The 23,725-nt window shown below is 26.6% G+C and overlaps 2 protein-coding genes across 7 annotated transcripts in view; one reads left to right on the top strand and one right to left on the bottom strand.

Annotated features, from left to right (window-relative positions):
- Positions 1-2,028: 2,028 nt before the first annotated feature.
- Positions 2,029-4,502, top strand: LOC103580835 (uncharacterized). Its single transcript, XM_014440310.2, has one exon. It carries the CDS (start codon positions 2,253-2,255, stop codon positions 3,567-3,569), a length of 1,317 nt encoding a protein of 438 aa, XP_014295796.2. The 5' UTR covers positions 2,029-2,252; the 3' UTR covers positions 3,570-4,502.
- A 12,358-nt stretch (positions 4,503-16,860) lies between these two features.
- Positions 16,861-23,725, bottom strand: part of LOC103580836 (tropomodulin) — a 33,728-nt gene continuing 26,863 nt past the window's right edge. For 2 of the 6 annotated variants that reach the window (XM_053738382.1, XM_053738381.1), the window contains exons 9-10: positions 21,304-21,352; positions 16,864-17,352 (exon numbers count right to left, since the gene is read on the bottom strand). In XM_053738382.1, coding sequence (XP_053594357.1) covers positions 17,253-17,352; positions 21,304-21,352 — 149 coding nt within the window. In that variant the 3' untranslated portion in view covers positions 16,864-17,252. Of the gene's footprint in view, positions 17,353-21,303; positions 21,353-23,725 lie in introns of all 6 variants that reach the window. The other 4 variants (XM_053738378.1, XM_053738379.1, XM_053738380.1 and 1 more) reach the window with 4 other exon arrangements.

Genomic DNA, 23,725 nt, shown 5'->3' with positions numbered 1-23,725 from the left:
TAATTTTTATTATCTATTGTTAAATACTAATCCATTGATTTATTTATCTCAATTTACTTGGAAAAATTTTTTCAACAAAAAAAAAAATGGAAATAAATTTTGAACTCCTACACGGAAAAAAATAGATAGGAATGGTTACTGTGCTACACAAGAATGATCGTTAAGTATGTAAAAATTAATCTTAGCACATTACTAGTTCACGTTATAATGAGAATGGGCCGTTTTTACATACGACTGAATGCGATCCAACATAGCAACCATTACTATGTTATACAGTATGTACAAAACATGACTGGTTATTGTGTTCACAATCACAATTCGCTTTCCAAATAATACAGGTTCCTTTCAGCAGTCGATGTGTTACTATATAAAATAGATATAGGTCCTGTGTGGAGATACGAAAGACTCCCCGGACAAATGCGTTTCATTATCGTTCAGCATAGTAACCATTCCTGTGCTGGACAGGAACTATTGCTTTCAGTCATATGTCTGGCTACTGTATAGCGGGAACGAATATTGTAAACAGTAGCCAGACATATGACATATGACTGAAAGCAACAGTTCCTGTCCAGCACAGGAATGGTTACTATGCTGAACGATAATGAAACGCATTTGTCCGGGGAGTCTTTCGTATCTCCACGCAGAACCTATATCTATTTTACATAGTAACACATCGACTGCTGAAAGAAACCTGTATTATTTGGAAAGCGAATGGTGATTGTGAACACAATGACCAGTCATGTTTTTTACATAATGTGTAACATAGTAATGGTTGCTATGTTGGATCGTATTCAGTCGTATGTAAAAACGACCCGTTCTCATTATAACGAGAACTAATAATGTGCTAAGATTAATTTTTACATACTTTACGATCATTCTTGTGTAGCACAGTAACCATTTCTATCTATTTTTTTCCGTGTACATGTAGAAAACGAGTCTCGAAAAGATTTGATATATTGAAGTAAAAAATTCGAATGCAAATCAATGAGTGCATTACTTTTACTATTTATTGCTGAATGTATAATAAAAGTCACAAAACAGTAATTAATACTGTATGTTTATCTGTTAAATTGCTATATTATTGTTTTTATTACTAATTCATTCGTATTCTTTATTAGTCGAACAGCAAATTTTATAAAGAAAGTATCAAATTATTACGAAACGTTTAATACTAGATTTGATAATACGATTCAATGATTTTTATTCTCTAAAAATATGAAAATTAACTAAAAATATGCATTAAATACCCTACAGTATACAAAAATTACAATCTGTTTAGTAATTTCTGTAAAGCAGATGAATACCGTAGTATTAAGTATTGTACAGCAACAAACAAATTATTAAACGGCTTGTAATTTTTCCGAAGCAGATCGATAAAATTAAAAGTTAGTGGGGATAGTATATACAAATATGTATTACAAGTTCAGAAATCTTTGATCAAAGGAGACATCGGACCGTCAGACATAGCAAAGGACTCGCGCGCGAAAGATCAGGGTTCGAATCTCGGTTAAAACCAGTGATTCTTTTAAAAAAAGCATTGACACCAACACCAATACAGATGACATAAATAATAATCACAATAATAATAAAAAGTTGAAAAGCTATTCAAAATTTAATTTTATCTATTTCCATTCTAATATAGTAAAATTTACTAAATATACAGTCAAATTTACTAATGCAATTCATATTTATTTTCATATTTAAATAATGAAAATGACTAAATATAACTAAAAGCTAAATTCTCAAGAAAGTAGAATTTACACAATTTCAATAGCGGTTTAAGATTACAACATGAATTTAGTAATTTTAACTCATATTTCTGAGTAAAAGTTGCTATATTTTATTCTCCGTGTAGTAATTTTAAATAAAAAAAAATGCTTGTCGACTTACTAATGGTCGATCGTAGAATTTATAACAGCAATAATATGACTAATTGATAATCTTCAATAATAATCTCACTGCAAATTTTATTTTTACTACGACATTAATATAAAAGATTAATCATAGATTGTTAATACTAATAGAAGACATCTTATTGCTCATAAATTTAGATTAAAAAATCTAAAATAAAGTAAATCGACAGTAAAACTTTTCTTAACTAAAAGTACAATAACCCAATAAGCCGCTAAAAATTTATTTTACCAGAAAAAAAAAATTGATTACTTGCACGGGTTTGTATAGTAGTAAAAAATTTCTTAAAACATTCAATTAAAAAAACAAAAACTAAACAGATAATTCGTTAATAACAAAAAATGGATTACGTGGTTGACTTTACTGGTTACTACATACCAGTTAAAAAATTTATTATAAAAGAATTTTGTTTGATTCCCATAGTGAAAAAAAAAATTACCCAACACAAAGCTGCCGTCGTAAATCCGCCGTACGTGTGGCGTAAATTACCAATCAGGTATCAAAACGAGTACCTCAATCGTTTTTACAAAAAGTATGGAATCGATTACTCCCATGGTAATTGTTCAATAAACGATGCTTTCAATACTATAATCAATGATTTAAAAAAATCACAGACTATTTATCTAAAAAATGAATCTCGAAAACGATTTCTATTAGAATTCACGCAAATGCCCTTCAATAATATCGTATGTTTAGACTCGCGTGGTTACGATTTATATCCAAAGATGTCACCAGGACTTTGTTCTAATCATGCGTCACCTAAAAACTATTGCGTCATCAAAAACGCGTTCACTATGGCCGAATGGCTTTTAGAAAAATTACTCGCTCATAAATCGGGACAAGAATTGAAATCTATGAGACCTACTTTCGATTATCGTGATCCCGAAGTTATGGAAGAATTAGCCAACGCTGGGGATTCAAATGATCCCCAAGCTAGGTCAATGGATTTTGAATATTTAGAAGCGCACAAAAAACTGGCGAAGCAGCTTGAAGATCTACGTAAAGATTCTGATTACGAAAGTTCGATTGGTGATGATAGTGATCTTAGTTTTGATACAAATATCGATTTTGATAATAACGTTGATGATACCGACGCAGATGATCAATTAGAAATGACCGATGATCTAGATTTTGGACTAGATAGAATAATTAGTCTGAGAAACCGAATTAATTCACGAAATTCTGATAATTTAAGTCAGAAGTCAGATCTTGATACTTTTGAATCTGATAGAACGCGGGTTTCTGATTCCAGTCGACCAATTGATTATCATGAGCTTGATGATGCCTTGAGTGATATTTCTGATTCATGCGAATTGGCTGAATTTGAAGTGGAACCTGAAATTAGTATTTTTAATGACGACGATATGGAACCAGAAGCAATGAAAATAAAACGGAAAAATGAAGAATCAATGAGAGCTAATAATCGAGACTTTGATGATGATTCCGACGATGGAAATTTAAGATCTTCAAAAATGAGTGATTTGTACTCAGAAGTGGAAGTTAGCGATTATGATTTCGAACCAGATGAACAATATTTTAGTCCGAGTAGAGAAAATAGGCATGAGTTAAAGAGAAATTCTGATGATTATTTTGATGACATGTCTGAAGCAACGGTGGAAGATTATCAACCGGCGACTAAACGATTAAGAGCTCATTAATAATTATGATACATTATTTTAATGATTGATTAATAGATACTGTAAGAATTTTCAGAGAAATTGGCATTAAAAAATTTTTTTTATGGGCAATTGGAGATTTTGTTATTTAACAAAACCGGCAAGAGTTCGAAAAAGGCTTGGGAACATTGCAAAACTTTTATTATGCAGAAGAGATTTGACCATAAAAATTTTTATTTCAAGCGAATTTTAATTCTTTTCTTGCGTAGATTTGAATTGAAATCCTAACTAAAGTATTGAAGATGCAAAAAAAAAATGCCGAAACCACCCTGATAGCCAAGTTGGCCGCAAAAATTGGTATTTTCTTAAATTGATGGCAACTTTCTTAGAAAGTCGGTGGCAAAAGTTGACAATTTCATAAGTTAACGAAAAATTGCCTTCAATTTTCTCAGAAACCTGCATTCAACTTGTAGCTGCTCGCTGGCGCCAACTTTCTCAAAATGTTAGCGGTGATTCGTAGCCAACAGTTATGAAAGCTAAAGTTGTCAAGTTTATTGCAAACTAATAAATACCAACTTTCTGATCGGGAAATCTGGCTGCCAGGGTAATTCGTAAAGAGTGAAATTCTCTGTAAAAAAGGTTCCTGTAAATTTTGACATAAACCTTATAGTTTAGAGATAAAAAGCGTCACGAGTTTGAAAATTAAAAAAAATGCATTGTAAAATATAAATCTACAAAAAATATTTATGCTTAATCCAAATTGAATAATCTAGAGCTTTTGGTCTTCAATCGAACTTTCAATTAATAAAAAGAAGGTTATTTGAGATCAATCAATCAATACTCGTCGACTTATCAATAGTCAATCGTTAAATATATAACAGCAATAATATGACTAATTGATAATTGTCAATGTTAATCTCATTGAAAATTTTATTTTGACTACGACACTGATATAAAAGATTGATATTAAAATATTGATACTTATAGAAGACTTGTTTCTCATAAATTTTATCAAAAAATCTAAAATAAAATAAATCGGCAACAAAACTTTTCTTAACTAAACGTAAAATAACCAAATTAAACCTGCTAAAAATTTATTTTATCAGAAAAAAAACAAATTTCAATATTTGCACGTGTTTAAATAGTAGCAAAAAATTGATTAAAGCACTCAATCGAAAAAAAAAAATACTTGAACAGAAACTAAATAAATAAATCGCTAATAACAAAAAAAATGGACTACGTCGTTGACTTTACTGGTTATTACGTACCAAATAAAAGATTTATTGTAAAAGAATTTTGTTTGATTTCTATTGTGAGAAACAGTATTAAAAAAACCGTAGCCGCTGTTTTAAATCCACCGTATGCGTGGGAAAAATTACCGATCACGTATCAAAATGAGTACCTCAATCGTTTTTACAAGAAGTACGGTATTGGTTACTCCCAAGGTAATTGTACAGTACGCGATGCTTTCCATACAATAACCACCGAATTGAAAAAAGCACGGACTATTTATCTAAAAAATTCATCTAGAAAACGATTTCTATTAGAATTCACCCAATTGCCCTTCGAAAATATCGAATGCCTAGACTCGCATGGTTACAAATCAAGTCCAAAGATGTCGCCTGAACTGTGTTCTAACCATGCGTCACGTAAAAACTTTTGCGTCGTTCAAAACGCAAATACTATGGCTCGATGGGTTATTTCACAGCTGTTTGTGAATGAAAATAACGGAAATAATAATACTTCCATTGCCAAAAAAATGATAAGCAAATTAAATCCAAAGGGCTTGATGTCTAAACTCAGACTCCATCGTCCGAATAATTCATATCTCAAATTATCTGATGGCGATGATTTAACATCAATGGATGACAGTGATGACGAATGGCTAGATAGTCTCGATGATGAAATTCAATATCAAAATGATAACGATGTATACCAAAGACCTGGTCCAAGTGGACTAAATAGACGGTTTAAAAGACATTTGAATCAAGTTAGCCGCGACTTGAATGATCGCACCAGTGATTCAAATGACGACGATGTGATGGAAATAGATTTTGAAAATGATAAAAATTTTGATGACGGAATGATAGAACTGGATTACTACAGAAGACGAATTGAAAGATTTGATGACAACGTGAGAGACGTAGATTTGGGAAATCGAAGAAAATATAAAACAAGTAAACTTGTATCAGTTACATCCGGTAACAAACAACGAAATTATGTGGGTGAATTGGAATGTGATAATAGAACGTGCAAGAAACGGATAACTGATAGCGGGTGGCGGGAAATTTGATACAGTCATTGGTTGTATTTGAAGACGAATTTTAAAGAACTTTGAAAAATTATTTAGAATAATTGATTATTTTTTTTTTTTTTTTTTTTTTTTTTTAAGCAACATGTAGTAAAGGGTAGTACATAACTAGTATCAACAAATAAGTACTGTAGTCAAAATTGATGCTTGTAGTTGGCGTTACTACATGTGTGGTTAAGGTTATTTCAAGTTGTAGTTGGCATTTCTTTACTCTAACTTGTAGTAACCTCAACTACAGCTGCAATTGTAGTAACTTTTTCAAATGTGCCAGACCCTGCTGTAATTTGTCTTAAAAAATCATGGCGCCAAAAAAAGCTCGATTAGCGATCACTTAGTGATGGATGAGGATAAGTTTGTGACAATGGCACGTCTGAAATCTTAGTGATTATAAGTGAAAGAAACCCTTTTTAGAGTATTGAGGTGAAGTTGCGTCTTACCACTAATCTATGCAACATGTCGACGAGTACAGGAAATTGGTACCACGGGGGACCTTTCCAAGCCCATTTCGACCAGAGTCTCTTTATTTCCTGAGATGGTAGTAGTGTTTGACCCAAGAGAGGTATGGACTCGTGGTCGTTGTTGGTTCTGCACCCACACACAAAAGATCTTTGATCTGATCATTGGTCCTAGGGTAGAATTATCTAAAGCCAGCCCTTAAATATTTCCGAATACTTCAGCAGCAAACGGGCGAGAAAACGGCCTTCCGTAAAACGGGGGTGGACTTCGATTCCGTTATATTAATTAATTTTTGTAGCAACTACATTTTTTCCGTGCAAACAACTAGAACATCAATGCTCAAGTTTGTGCAAGATTTCAATACAATTTGTGTTTCCGGTTCTTCAGCATAAAAAATAGTGGAAATACTATTCTATATAAGCCTTAGTTGTTACAGAACACTAAAATTTATAAGATATTTATGGTAACAGTTCACAATGTTATTGAAAAATGAAGTAATAATTGAAATTTATCTAAGTTTATAAAAGTTAAGTTAACATAGCATCAAATGGGTTTTTTAAGATGAGTCTTTTGTCATATTTGGTTGGATAGAAAATCCCTGAATAGCCCTTAGGCTCATACCAGTACATCATCTTTTAGTGTGTGTATGAAAACTTGTTACATGAATCATATAAGAGAAAATGCGACTCCTGCACTTTTACGCTTTATATACTTTTTCTTTATATTACACACAAGTCCATATTATTATTTATAACCCACTATTTTAAATCACACTTTCACAAACTATCATAATAAATAAATAAATAAAAATAGTAATAATAATCATAATAAATCTTTGATGGTTGATTAAACGTTTGTTCTATTTCTTTTTTTTTTCACTTAAAAAATTTATTTCATTCAATTTAACTCGAATTATATATTTTATTATCGAATACTTTTATCCGTAGCGACTTAGTCGTGAAAAAATAAAAAATAAAAATATATAAGTAATAAAGTAAGTAAATTGAAGAAATAATAAAGTGAATCGGATCTAAGACTGAACTTGTGATTTCATTAAAAAAAATGAAGTTTAATCATTCTTTCAAAGGGTATCAGTACTTTAAATTGGTTTAATGCATTGAAATAAATTTAGTTAAATTAAAACTGCCATTTTTTTTTACCGCGCTAATGGCGTAGGGGTTAATAATATCGATTACGCGGAAACTATTGATTTTAGATAAAAATTCATAGAAAGCTTTTTTGTAGAGAATTTAATTTCCTACAAAAATGTATCAAATACTTTAAGTCATATTTTTGATACTTTAGCTGGAATTTTACTTTGAAAGTGATAACAAATAAAAATTATTAAAATTTTATTCGCAGTCACTTTAAATTAAATTATCATATTAAATATTAAATTTAAGTATAAATGTATTCAGACCTTTTTTGTAGAGAATTAAATTTCCTATAACATTGTTTTCATTAACTTTTTTTTTATCTACGATAGTTTAGCTGTAATATCGATTTGAAAGTTTAATTTTTTAAAAAGTTGAGAAAAATTTTTTTTTATTAAAAACTTAAGACTTTTTCATTGTTTGTAATAAAAAAAAAAAAAAAAATAAATAAAAATAAACAGAGTGCATGTAAGCTGTTATCGGTAGTAATTTTCCAACATACGATTAACCCCTAAAGTCCCCTCACGTGTTAATCACCAAGCGCATACGGACCAATCGTTGCTCCCGCAGGAAAACTCCGCGGCGTGTCAAGGGTCGTTAGCAAGATTGCGTAATGTCTCTTGAGTATACACCTCAAAACTAATGTCTCCCGAGAATCATAAAAGTTTCTATACTTAAAATCTATAAACTCAGCTAATACTACTAATTACTTATTTTAATACGCATTTATTTAATAAAATTTCAAACCTAATCAAATTTAATAAGTAATTAAAGCTCTTATATCAGCTATACTATCAAAGATACGGTCCAAATGTATATAGAAAAATTTTTAGAGAATTAAATTTTCTTTTAAAAGTATTCTTTATATTTTTACGTTAAAGTTATAGTTTACGAGATATCTTTGTTTGAATATTATATATATACTTTGTAATAAGTGCAGCGGAGGCACAAGAAAATGCAGTGAGCACATGGGTGACAGTGGAAGGGCACGGCTGCCCAATTTCAAAACACAGTAACTGACAAAGAAAATTTTTTTTAATATGTATTGAATCACGTCTAGAAGACTCCACTGGAACTAAAAATACTAAAATATCGATTTTGAAAAATTTGTCCCTTACTGTGTTTTGAAATCGGGCAGCCGTGCGGCAGTCAACAATGTATGTGTGGCAGAATTTAAAAATAAAAGAGCGCTAGTGGAAATATTAGTGAACAAAATGTAAAAAGTTATAAATGTAACTGTGCATTGCAATAAAAAATTTAATTTATATGCATACTTTGAATTTAATTTGAATACCCGGGTCAAAAAATTAGATCTGTTTTAAAATAAATGATAAATTCAAATGTTTTTTCTTTAATTCAAGTTTGTAAATCATATTAATTTTATATAGGAATTTAATCTGTTTTTGCTCGTACTATTCCTTATCCAGGCCAAAATCAGACTTATTTTCGTATAACATTTAGTCTGTTTTAAATCAGGTTTAGACTAAAAACAGATTTTTTTTATAATTATTACACTGAGAGAAAAGTGCTTAGTAACCTGAACTATGCAGCGACAGATATAAAAATATAGTCTCCCTAACCAATTTTTATTGTTACTGGAACTATGTACTAGTGTGAATCAGCATGGAAAAATAGTTACATTAACTAAATTTAAGAAACCATTTTTGCCTTATTATGGTCACTACAAAACTTTAATCATTCTAAAACAAGGCTTAGTAGTGAACACAATATAATCTTTATCGTTGGCTCAATTAACATAAAATAGATACAGTAACTACGTTAGCTTAGTGACTGTGTGATAGTTGGTAGAAATAATTTTAATAGTTGACACAACTAAGAATTTAGTTGTCGTCTCATACAATATCATTTATTTAGTTCCTTTTACTACTAACAAAAGTATCAACCGTACTATTTCATGTTAGTTCTCTTAACACTCGATTTCTAGTTAATTTAATAATTATAGAATATTTCTGCTGACTAGTAATCAAATTTAAAAAAAAATTCAAAAGAGAATATCGTTATAAATACCATTAATATTTAGTTTCCCTGCCTCTAAATTGCATTCCTAATGCCAAAAGTGCAAAACATAAGCCAAAGAAGCGTATCAAACATTTTTTTTTGCTTATCAGTTCCGAATCGTTAAACATGTGGAGGTCGATTAAAAAAGTGAAAAAAAAAAAAAATTTTTTATATCAAAAGGGCGTGTAAAAATTTTTTGTTGCTAAGATAATTCCCTCCAAATACGTGTGGCTTTTGAGCCAAAGTCGTAGCGTGTTTCGCCGTACTTGAAGTCGTGGCGTATTTTGGCTCAACTCAAACCAAGTTGACTCACAGGTTTCTTTTTATCAGTGTGTGTAGAGAAACTCAAATTTCAAAGCCGTGTTTATAAGTTTTTATAACGTACAAATAAATAACCTTATGAGTTAAAGAGAAACCCTTTATAGCAAAATAATCAGACAAGATGTTTGAATCGAAGCAGTTTTACGATTTTCATATAATAAAATAATTCCAGCTATTAATATTAATCCTACATATATTTTTCAATTATCTGCTGTTTTTGAGAATTATAAATGCACAGAAAAAACAGATAATTTGAATCCTGAAATTTTTTTAAAAATCGATTCGGGAAATCAAAATTTTCTTGCCCTAAATAAATAATTATCTTGAAATTTTTATTTTTAATTCAAATATTTTTTCTCAAGTTAACATATTCTTATGCTTAAAGCGAAGAATTTTTACTTGTTACAAAAGTTTTTATTTCTTAATATTAGATATTTTTTGAAGCAAAATATATGAGTTTTTGTAACAATCTGCACTTTTTTGTTTGAAGAATATAAAATTTATCGCAATGAGTACTATTATTTAACGCAAGAATTTTTTATGCTCCAACCAAAACAAAAAAGTTGCTTAAACTAAGAGATAAAAGTCACCAGAACAAAGCAACAGCAGCGGGAGTAGTTTGATGCTCGCCACCAGATCGCGCCCACTTTTTGTATAGTGTCCCTGGTAAGAAACTTATTTCAGAAGTATTATATTCCAAGCTTGAGAACGATCCTGGCATAAATACTTCTCTGTTATCCGACAGAGTGACAGGAATCATTTTTGATTGTAATATAATATATACTAAATTACATGAAAACATTAATGTTTCCTAAAATAATTTTTGTTATAATAAAAAAATATCAAGTACGTTCAATGTGAAAGAAAAAAAATTTCTTAATTTGTCACGTAAATATTGGCTAGTAAATAAAAAAAAATCCAGTAATAATGAACCAAAATCTACAGTACAGATCGCTAAATTAAATAATTTTATTTCTTGTAGTACTAAATCATGGAAATGGTAACTATGAATATTTAGTTACAATAAGTCAAATCAGTACATTCTCAGAAAGTTCGATTTTCTAGTGTGTACATCTAGACACAAATACTTATTCCTACAATTATAAATGATCTGAAGAACTAAGTGTACATTATTAACATCACTATAATTTTATTGCTCATTGGACTAAGAATAAATTATTTACTACAATATAAATTATAATTATGTTAACTTTATCTTAGTATATGTAACTAAAAATAGTAAGAATGACTATGTAGTCGTAGATCACTTTACTATGGTGTATTAGTTACTGAAACTGATTTAGTTTAGCTGAGTCGTCTGTGAACTACGATTTCTTAGTTCAGAAAACCGATTTTTTCTCTCAGTGTAGCCTGTATTCAATTGTTTTTAAGGACAAAAACAGACTTTGTATACTATCATTTTTAGTCTGTTTTTAATCGCTTTTAGATCTACAATAGGACTTTTTATAAATGTAAATAATAATTATAATAATCTAAATTTATAAATTTATTTTAATTTTTTGGTATTTGAAACATGCTAATTCGCTTCCGTAATATAAGATGTCACAAGAATTTTGATGTTTTCTAATGCCAAAATATTTTCAATTTCATCCAGTAAATAAGAAAAATTTCTTGACATTTTAACAGTTATTTTATCTCTTTTATTCAATGCTATAAATATGCAGTCAGGACAGCTAAAAATTAAGCTGTCAAATTTCCATTAACTGCCGACATTTTTAAACAAAAGATACTGAGTAAATAGTAAACAAAACATAATCAATTCTGTAGCTTAATATTTTTTTTATAAATATTGCCCATAAATAAAAATCTTATAAAACCATGATTTAATCCAGTTTTGTCCTTGCAAATTTTCAGAACTAAAATTTTTAAAGTTCAAGAATCAATCTAGTTTTGTCTGCCCGTAACGCAATTGTTTTTTAAAACAACAGGTCGAAAACAGTTTAAAATTTTTGTAAAAGATCAAATAATCCAATTAGATCAAAATCAGATCAAATTTTTCAGTCCGGGTAGATAAAAAATAGATTACAATTTTTATAGAAGTTCAATAACAGACTAAGTAGTCCAAATACAGTCCAGTTAGACTAAAATCAGATCAAATTTTTCGACTCGGGTAGTAATAATTAATAATTCCAGCCGCTAAATTCCAATGACAAACGTCTAATCAGACCAGTAGTATTGCGGTAGTCTATAGGAATATATAATTATATATATTGATCAAAGTTCATTAGATGGAAACATTTTAAGTCCGGAACTGAGTAAACTTAGATCACATACTCTAAAGTTAAAGGACATGATTGATCTGGAATTTAATTGTTAATTTGCATTTCAAGAGAAATTATTATAAGATTATATTACTTTGAAAATCGGGTTTGGGGTAAATTTGGGTTTGTTTACGTAATTATTTAAATTATGTTAATATTACTATTGAAAATTATTTTAATCAATTTTTTCCATTGAATTGCAAAATTTCAAGAATACTATTTTTTTTTTTTTTAATTTACAATTTTTTGTATATTGAAGCCCGAGAAATTTATGAATTAATAGTAATGATCTATGATCTAAAAAAATTTATGTAGATCTTAGATCTAAAAGTTTAATAGAAATTTTTTTTACATGAACCAGAAATATTTTTTAAAATCGAACGTTTTTAATTTTCAGTTTGATTATTTTTTTTTTATTTTAGCTGAAGATTTATATAGATCATATAGATCTATACATAGACTTGATCAAAATGGTTTCAGATCTCTGTAGATCTGAGTTGCATTTTTCTTGAAAAATTACGTGAAAGATTAACATTTGTTTTATTTCATGAAATTTCAGTTTACATTTTAGAAAAAATATTTGGAATTATTTGAAAATTTTGTACTTTAAATGTCCAAAGGTTAAAATTTTCTTCATCGAATAAAATCGAAAATTTGTGAATTACTTAAAAAAAAAAAAAATTTTAATAAAAAATCTTCGACTGGTTAAAAGTTTTTTATAACAAACAAAATTATAATTAGATTGATTGTAAAATTATGGGGGCTATAAAGTTTGAAATGAGCAATCGACTGTAAGATAAATTATTTAAATCCATTGTTCAAGTTGCGAGATATTAGCAACTATTATAGTAGTACGTACAAATGTAATTTTTAGAATTGGCTTTGAAAACCTTTAAAATGATATCTAAGTACTAAAAATTAAAATACAGGAACATAAAAAGAAAACAATAGTCAAAGTTCTTAGTATGTTTATGAAATATCAAACCATAATGTTATGGTAATAATTACATGGAATTATGGAATATAAACCTCTATTACTGAGAAAAGTTTTATAACTAGGGGGAGAAATCCTATAACTATGTTAATAGTGTCTTCATCGTATGGTAATCGAATTATGGTAATGATTAACATACTCATGGGAATAGTTACCATACTCCCAAAGTAAGTCCTACATGCACATTGGAATAGTTCCTAGGTGCGAACAAAAATAAACCCGGTACATCGTAGTAACCCCTCTCATAATATACATGGGAAGTATTTCCATACTATTATGGTAATCGTTCCTATACCACTATAGTAAATGTCACTAAATAGTATGGTAATAATTTTCATAATATGGAGAATTTCGAAATGTTATGGTAATTGTTATCATGTATTATAGTAACCAGTACCATGATATAGTAGTAATAGTTAGCATAATAGTATAGTAATAGTTACCATAATAGTATAGTAACGATTACTATGGTAGTATAGTAATAATTACTATGGTAGTATGGTAACGATGAACATAATACGATGGTAACAATTACTATGATAGTATAAATACAATTACAATTGTAGTATGATAACAATTACTATGGTAGTATAGTTACGATTACAATTGTTGTATGATAACAATTACTATGGTAATATGGTAAAGATTACTATGGTAGTATAATCACAATTACAATTGTTGTATGGTAACAATTACTATGGTAATATGGTAACGATTACTATGGCAGTATATTTACAATTACTATAGTAGTATGGTAACAATGAGTATGATAGTATAGTAATAATAACCACAATATTATGATAACGATTACCATGATGTATGGTCACCACTACGAAAACATTATGGTAACCATTATCATGACATTATACTAATGGTTACCATGATATGACAATCGTTGCCATGAGATTTTGATAATCTTTACTATAATGCTATAGTAATGATTACCATAATACTATGGTAATCATTATACAGGAATCATTATCATAACTTTATAGGAATTATTCTGACATAGTCTAAGAATGAAACCCATATAGATAGAAATAAATACCGTAATTATTATTGGTGGCATTCCTACACGAAAAAAAATACTGTTCCTCGAACGATCTAAAGTATAGCAACTCGTAGATTGTTACCACAACGATGCGTATACTTATGGTAAAAATATCGTATCGTTACTGTAACTATCTATTAGATAGCTGTGAGCCCTATACGACTTTCTGTAATCGTCTTCTCACACGCCACCGTCTAACCTAACTAAACATCCATTTTGGCGCCTATTTTCAAATATAACAATTTGAGTTCATTTTTTTTTTTAATTTCTTAACTATCTATAACTTTACTGATTATTTACCTAATGATCAATCTAATAAAACTGCTATATATTTTAATTGTGAAAATTATGTAAAAATAAATTTATATTAATTTAATTAATTATATTTAAATATTTATATATATAACCTCAAAAATTAAAAGATATATTTATATTTATATTTTAAATTTATTTAGACTGCAAATGATAAATCAGTTTTATAAATTATTTTATTTAATCAAAATTATTTATTAATGATAAAGATTTCCAAACGTGTGTTAGATAGGGCTCAGAACGATACGGTATAAGTCTCAGAGCTATCTACCGTATTGTTATCAGGACGATACAGTAGATCGTTGCAGTAATGATCTAGTAGATAAATATTGCGTATTGTTACTGTAACTGTACAGTATACTTCTCAGAACAATATTTTTTTCTCCGTATATAATCGATATTAAAAAAAAACTTATTGCCATACGATATGGGAACCATTCCCATAGTATATTGTAATTGTTACCATAAATTTCTCTCCATGTAAAAAAACTAAATTTAAATTTAATATCATCTGAAAATAAATCAACGAAGTAACAAAAAGAAATAATAATAAGAAATTGATGGCTTTTATATATTTTTCAATAATAAAAAACGTAGAGGTTTATTCATTTATTAAATTTTTTCGTGTTACAATAATAATAATAATTATAATATTTATATTATTCATTACATATTAATAATAATCATCATGATAAAGCTAACAAGGCTTTTTATTTAACTTAAATTATCACACGCGTGCATATTCATTTTTACTCATAACTTAATCGCATTTATTTATTTTTTTTTATTATTATATTATTTAAATTCCTTTTATCACGTATATATATATTTTATAATCTGGCATTTTGTGTGCAAATATATATAGGCTCATATTATTTATAATTTGTAATAATAATAATAATAATGTAAAGTAAAATTACATCATTTTTTTAAAATTATAATTAATAAATTAACGTCACTACTCGTTAATAAAATAAGTTAATTTCGTAGACTATTAAATTTTTAACATCAAGGGACCGAAAATTAATTGATCTAGTAGACAGAATATTTTTTTAATTTAATTAATTATATGTGAATTTTGAAAAAAAAAAAAAAAAATATGTGCTGCGAACTAGATTTCGTTCCATCAGTCGCCATTAGATCGACGACGCTAAACACTTTCAGTACAAAAACGTCTCGTTTAAACGGATTAACGATAAAGTTCACAGCAAAATTTTTTTTCTGTTTGAATTCCTGTGTAAAAAAATATTTTTTAAAATTTTCATAGACGTAACAGAATTTCAAAATTAAAAAAAAATTTCGAACTTTGAATTGAATATAATTTTTAGTTAAAAAAAAAATTGGAGTGAAATAATTTCAACTCAATAATTTTTCATAACATTTTAAACAAAAATAATTCGATTTGACAATTTTTCTTGCTTTGACATTAAGAACAAATTATTATGACTGTTTTTTTTTTTTTATTATTATCAGGACTGTTGAGAAAATAGATCAGGTTGGAATTTTTTTTTAAATTAAAAAAAAAAAATCAATTTAAAATTTAAAACTATTGCATGTTTTAGAGTTCACTAATAATACACCTTTTTGTAAAGACCTTTCTTTACACTTGTTGATTTAATTGAGTGAGATTTTATAATTACTTTAAAATCGAGTATTCCCTTTTTATAAAATTAAAGCGCAGCAATTTGAAGTACAAAGATTTTTTAACAAATACTGTCAGGAATTCAAATTTCACTCACTATATTTATTCAATGTTTATATATATATATATATATATATATATATATATATATATATATATATATATATATATATATATATATATATATATATATATATATACTGAAAATTCTTCAATATGAAATATAAAAAAATTATTTTATTTGAAACTCGGTCCCCTGTAATTATAATTTAATTCACGTGTCATGAGTAATGAGTATATATGTATATATATATATATATATATATATATATATATATATATATTTGTATTCAAAATTGTTTTAATTGCTCTTTCAACTACAAGCGTAATTTAATTTTTATTACTTAACATTCACACTTTTTTTCATTCATTTAAAATTTCTTATTACAAAAAAAAAAAAAAAAAAAAAAAAAAAAAAATTTAAAGTAAATAATTAATTAACCAATTAATCAATTAATAATTAAAACATTTTCACGTTAATTAATAAGACAATTACACATATATTTAATGGTATATATTTATTTCTTTAAAATAATTAAAAACAACCTAAAATAATAAAAATTTTAATAATTAATTTATTAATTTAATAAATTAATTATTAAAATAATATTATAAATTCAGCATTTATTAAAACGCAGCAATTACAAGTCAATATTTACAGATTTATTTCTTTTTTATTTATTATATTTTATCTTTTAATTAATTAATTAATCAATTAATTAATTAATTGGTAAATAGCAGCGCTAATAATAAACTTTTTCATTAATATTTAATGATTAAATACTTTATTTATATATTAATAGTCATTATTATTATTAATATAATAATTATAATAAAAGTTCAATAGAATAATTAGTAAATGACATGTCTTAATTGTTTTTTAAATAATATAAAAGGATTTTATTTGTTTTTAAAACGACCATTTTTTTTGCACGATTTTTTTTTTATAATTATTATAGTGAGTAAAAAATTTTATTTGGTAGAGTTTAAACTTTTGCGTGATTAGCTTGTGGAGTAATTAATAATTAATAACATTTGGGCATTTCTTTGAGTTATAAATGATTTAATTTGTGTGAGGTTTCTTAAATAAAGAGTAATAATGTGAAATTTTTATTTTAAATATTTATCGTTCGTGATGATCCTCATGGTTGGTTGATGATTTTCCGGTTGATTCTTTGTTGTTGTAACTTGAATTTTTGTGCGAATCCTTTGTCATTGATGATCTATTATTGTCATTGATATAAATAAATATAATACGATCAGTGGTATAGAATAATTTATTTCAAAGCCGATGTCTCTGATTTTGTTTATTTAAATATTATTTTATTTATCAAATAAAAAAAGCCAGCAAATAAATAAATTAAAATTTTTTATGTAATTGTATTGAGAATTGAAAGCTCTTTGAAATGAGTACCAACAACCTGTTTTTATTTTAAACACATCGAAAGTCATACATATATTTATATATATAGCTTTCAGATAAATTAATATATAAATATGTCTTGTGGATACTCGTTTCAAAGGGCATTCAATTTTATATTAATCTACATGGTTCAAAAATTTTTTTCATCAATTTTCAATATCATTATTTTTTTTTTTTTTGGCTCATTTAAATCTAATGAACATAAATAAATAATTTTGAAATTTTTTATAGATAAATATACAAAAGAATGAGTTGAAATGTCATAATTGTAAAGTTAATCGGCGGTAAATTTTCATGTTTCGCGTTTTACTCGGACAGAATTCGAAAAATTTATTTGTGACTGTTAAATAATTGAAGGATTTTATAATTGCGTAATGTTCATTTGTCGCAAATACTAAAGTACCAGGTATTTATTATCACGATATTTATATATTATATCAATATATATGTATATAGATGAGCGAATGAATGTATGGGTATGCTGATAAATGTTTACGAAAGAGTTAAATATTTATCCAATGCAATGTCGATCGTAATATTTATATATTCGTAGAACTTGTTGATGAACCATTATCATAAACAATGTACTTTGATTCCCTATTTATTTTTATTTATGCGTCAGTGTACCTGCGAGATCTATTCTTCATTTAAACAAAAGCAATCACAATAATAATAACAACAACGACAATAATAATAATAATGATAACACGGTTAGTAATTTTAATTACAATTAATTTTTTTTCCATTAATGCTTGTCTTGAAAATTTTTTCAAAATCTCATTTCCCAGTGATTCATTACCGGAAAAGTGTATCGTTACGATTAAAACTTTTTTTTTTCAATTTTTCAAGATTTAAATTCTCGCTGTCATCATTATTAATTATCATTATTATTATAACTAATTATTACTGTAAAAATTTAATAAATCCAGTATTAAAAAAGTTTCAGCAAAAAAAATTCAGTCAACAGAACATCAGAATTATTTTTATTATTTTTTAATCAACGATGAATAAAGTCGCGTATTTTAGAATTAAACAAACGTTTTTTGTCTACTATTTTTATTTTACGTACACTGCGCTCGGATTAAACAAACGTCAAAGACATCAGCTTATGTATGTTTATGTATATAAATAGATATGTATATACTGTTAACGATATATGTTATTTATAATTAAAATAATAATAAAGCAATGCAATGTTACTGTATGATAAGCAAGGAAATAGGATAAGGATCACACTTACTTTGTTGTTTCGTAATAATGTATTAGGTGCTTGTTATATGTATACATATATCGGTATATATTTGTATTTAAAAAAATAAATCTTTTCACTAATCAATTAGTTAACTAATTAAATTGATTATTTAATTAATTAAAAACTCTAATTGACAATTTAATCCGGCGATAATTTATGATGATATTTTTTTTATGGTAATTAATAAAAAAGTACCGAAGCATAAATATGAATATTAAAATATATATCGTGAATTATAGTACGCGATAGGATCCATCAAATCCAGAACCCTACGAACTTTATTAACCGACCGGATTTATATTCTCCAATAAAAATAAAATAAAGTTCAATTTCTTTTTTCGATTTACCTACGAAATAAATTATCACAACTTCAATATATTCTTTTTTAATTTTCAATCACGACTTTAATTATTCCTTTTTTTTTTTTTTAATAGTTTTTTTTCATAGTATGGAGATTTAACAAAAAAAAAAAAAAAACAGAAAATGAAATAAATAATTATTTTGAAAAATTTTGATTTTCAAATTTCGCGCCAACGATAATTTTTTTAGTCTCAAATTTCAATGCCTTGTTTAGGTTCATTTTAATTTATATAGTTTTTTGTTGGTAATAATAAATTTTTCTAAATCTGGTAAATTATTTACATCTTAATGTATGTATATATATATAATTTAAAAATATATATAGCAAGTGATAATAAATTCAATTCTAAATCCTCATGAAATCGTTTTTGAATCCGTGAGGAAAGCGGATTTAATGCATTATATATATATTAGAAATTTTCTTTCTCTAGATAACGGAATTCTTCGTCTATTTTATCGATTTGTTAACTCAATTCAAGAGGATTAGAATATATATATTATATACCCCAAGAATAATAGAAATTTTATCCATTTCAAGAAAATCGACTCGTAAAAAAAAAATAAATAAATAAATTGTTGGCTTAGACAATTTTTTGTTTGGCTTCTTCTCTTTCTCTACTTGTTATATTTTTATTTACATTTTTTACACTCATATAATAAAATTTAATATTCAAACGATACTATTGAGCTCATCTACACAACTACTCGTCATAAGCCTGATCTCCGGTACATAGAAGAAATTTATGTTACAATTTCAGTCTTCCCATTATCATGCGTTTAGTTTTGTCTTCAAACTTATAACTACCCATTGTATGCCTGTTTTATTTTACATGATTTTAAACGTTATTACGTTTTGTCACGCACCGTTACGACGATTGTTCTAGTGCTAATAGCGCTGAAATCTCCGCGAAATATAGACAGTAAATTTTCCTTCTTAGTTTGTTATTTTTTGTTCCTAATCTTTGTTTATAATTTTGCTTATTTTAACGGATGCTTATAAGGGTTTGCCTCATACAAATCTCGAAAGTAGTTAAGGAGGGAAGCTGGTCTGAGATACGAAAAAAAGAGGATATTTTTGTGATTTTTTTTTTCAGAGTACCTTCGTTATTAAAATTCTTAAAATTTGTGACATTATTAAGAATCATTTCAAGAATATTCTGCTAAATTTTAATAAAAAAATATTTAAAAATAAGCCAGTGGTAGTGGGGAGAGCTGAGTCAAAAAAAAAGTCTCTATGCCGTAGGCAGGATAACTCATGACTGTCTAATCTGAAATAAAAAAACCAAAAAGATTTCTTTAGTACATAAGTTTATCTTGGATTTGAACGAAAGAATAAACAAAATATTCATTTTTGAATTTTTAATAGAGGCGCAATAAAAAACTCTGATTTTAGATAAAAATTGTTTCTGTTGTCCAATTAAAAAATAAGTAGTTATTGAAAAAAAAAATCCTTTGTTCAAATCTAAGATAAACTTATGTACTAAAAAAATTTTTTTGGTTTTTTATTTCAGATGAGGCAGTCATAAGTTGTCCTGCCTACGGCATGAAAACTTTTTTTTCGAGGTGACTCGTCTCTCCCCACTGCCACTGGCTTATTTTTCAATATTTTTTTATGAAAATTTAGCAGAATATTCTTTAAATGATACTTAATATTGTCATAAATTTTAAGAATTTTAATAACGAAGGTACTCTGAAAAAAAAAATCACAAAAATATACTTTTTTTTGTCTCTCAGACAAGCTTCTCCCTTAAGTAGGGGAAGTTGCTTTGGATGCAGTAGTTACTGATTGAGGGAGAGACTTATGAGGACTGGCTTATAACGGGTAGTCGATTGTACATATATTACTTTTACTTTTCTTCTTTTATATTTGTATTTTTGTCTATTTAATAAAAGTTTTTTCCGTAAAAAAATTTCAAGGACGTTTTGTAATTTTTTAGGGTAATAATTAATGATTAATTATGGGAATGGGAATTATGAATTATTATGAATCGGAATATTAATTAATAATATAATATTGGATTAATATATAAGGTGAATATATATGTTGTATATATGTGTTGATAGGAACTGAGCATGAATATTGTGATGAAAATTATGCATGTAAATTATATAAATATATATGTGATTTAATTAACTCACCGAGACATGTCGTTGATCTCAGATGATCCTTCGAGACGGGATTTTCGTACTACAACACAAAATAATAAATAATTATTATTTTAATTAATAATAATAAATATTTGTCTTTGTTAATTCACACTATTCAATTCATTTAATTAATTTTAAACTATAGTCAAGTCTCAAACACAGGATATTTAATTAAAAAAATTAATATTACGGCTTAAATATTGGAGTTAAATGAAAATTTATGAGAATCTTTTTCTTTAAGAATTCAATTTCCTGTTAATTTCATCTCATACATTTTTATCGTATCTTCAATAGTTCAGCTACAAATTTAATTTTAATAATTAAAATTTTTTGGATTAAAAATTTTACTTTCCAATCAAAATTTCAAAAAACAAATCATTAATTTTTTTATTTATACAATTATTATTAATTAAAATTATTATTATTCATGCTCAAAATTTTATAAATAATTTTTTAGTTGAAAAAAAATTGTCAGTAAAATTTTATTTAAATAAATAAACACAAGCATTAAAATTAAAATTCACAAACGAAATGTTTTAAAACGATATATATTATTAACTTTGATCATTAAATATTATAAATATTAGACTGTTTAAAAAAGAAACAACTATTTTTTTTTCTTCATTATATCGAAAATATTGTTGGAAATGACGAAAAAAAAAAACTGTGAAATTTTGAGCTCTTAATATTAATATTAACAACTGCCGCATCGCAATTTTCTATTTCCCGTTTAAATAACATGGAAAAATTTATTTTTTAAGCTTTGGAATTTTGTAGCTCATGGTGGGACCAATACTTTAAAATGTTCAAGACATGACCTTATGGGAAATTTGACGTTCTACAAAAAAGGTCTCTTATAATTTTTCGATATTTTTATTTCTTCAAAAGTTGTTCAAAGCTAAAATTAGATTGATGATAAATTTTTACATTTTTTAAATTTTTTGACGCAACCATCAAATTTATGGGAAAATTTTATTGGACATTTTTTGTAGAGCATTTTATTTCCTATAACTTATCTTTGAGAAAATTTTCGATATTTCTCACAAGTCGTAAGTTATTTGCAATTAACTGAAAATTTAATATAATTAATTTTAAGCAACAAAATTTAGATTATTTAAAAAAATTTACGATTTAATTTAATATAAATTTTAAAAATCGCTGATGTGTAATTAAAAGAAAAAAATAAAAAAAAATTGTACGTCAATCAATTAAATGGTTGACGTTTCACGTCGAAACAACATCACGCAACCTGCAACGTAACATGTCAGTTATAAGGTCTCTTGGGTCTTTGTCTATATAGTGCAAGGGTTTAATAACAAAGGGGTTATATATTTATTTATATAATATAAGTATTAGATCTATATATAATATACCGCAATAAAAATATTTATTATTTTTTTTTTGTAATTTTGTTTAATGATTTCCTGACATGAAACGAAAAAACAAAAATTGTAATCAGTTAAAATGAATGTTTTTTTTTCAAAATATTTAATCTGATTTATTTCTTAATTATTTTAGTGAACAGTAAATGTATTTAATTGGGATGAAAATATATAGATATATGTATATGTATATAAATATGGAAGGCGTTAACGTTGGCGTGTAAATTAACGCGTCACGTCTTGATCGTAACTTGACTATGACTATGTTATGGTCTATATGACGGTTTTCACAAAATTAACGAGCTACGCTTTGGGATTATGTCTATCACGATGAATTCCCCAATGAGCAAACACTAACCCTTTGGATTATCTAATAAAATATTATTATTATTAGTTAATAATTCAAGTAAATTATAATGATTTATATTTTATTTTCATTAAGTATTCAAATTGTTAATTATATAATTTTAAATATTGAATGAGCCGAGATTTTTTATAAAAGACCAATGGGATGGTGGTATAGAGATCGAAATTTCCTGAAGAATGAGTACCCACATCGATATGTTTTAATGAAGTATTTTTTTTTTTTTTTTTTTTTTTTTTTTTTTTCAAAAATGGGCGGGAATTTTTTTGAAAAATTTTTGAAATTTGAATATGGGCTTGTAAGTACTCATTTTAAAGGTAATTGAGTCAATATGAAGATTCATGGGCTGAAAATTGAAAATTGGAAATTTTGAAAAATTTTTTTGAAGCGAAATTTAAATATCGAAAAATGAGTAAGAAGAGATTATAGAGTTTTAAACCTGTAGTTAAATGAGTACCAACTACAAAGTATTCGAATATGTCATTTTAATTTGAAACGAAATTCAAAATTTTGGAAAAATTTTTGGAATTCAAAATATGGTGATGTGGGTACTCATTCAAATGGGAATTCAATCAGTTACGTAATTTTGAGGTCAATAATAATTAATGTATGAAATTTTGAAAAATCTATAATAAAGTTTTTTGGAGCGAGTTAATTTAAATAAATG

This window comes from Microplitis demolitor, chromosome 4 (genome assembly GCF_026212275.2).
Source record: "Microplitis demolitor isolate Queensland-Clemson2020A chromosome 4, iyMicDemo2.1a, whole genome shotgun sequence".
NCBI classification, from domain to species: domain Eukaryota; kingdom Metazoa; phylum Arthropoda; class Insecta; order Hymenoptera; family Braconidae; genus Microplitis; species Microplitis demolitor.
The sequence above is the reverse complement of the archived record's forward strand: the minus strand, read 5'-3'. Positions and strand labels throughout refer to the sequence as shown.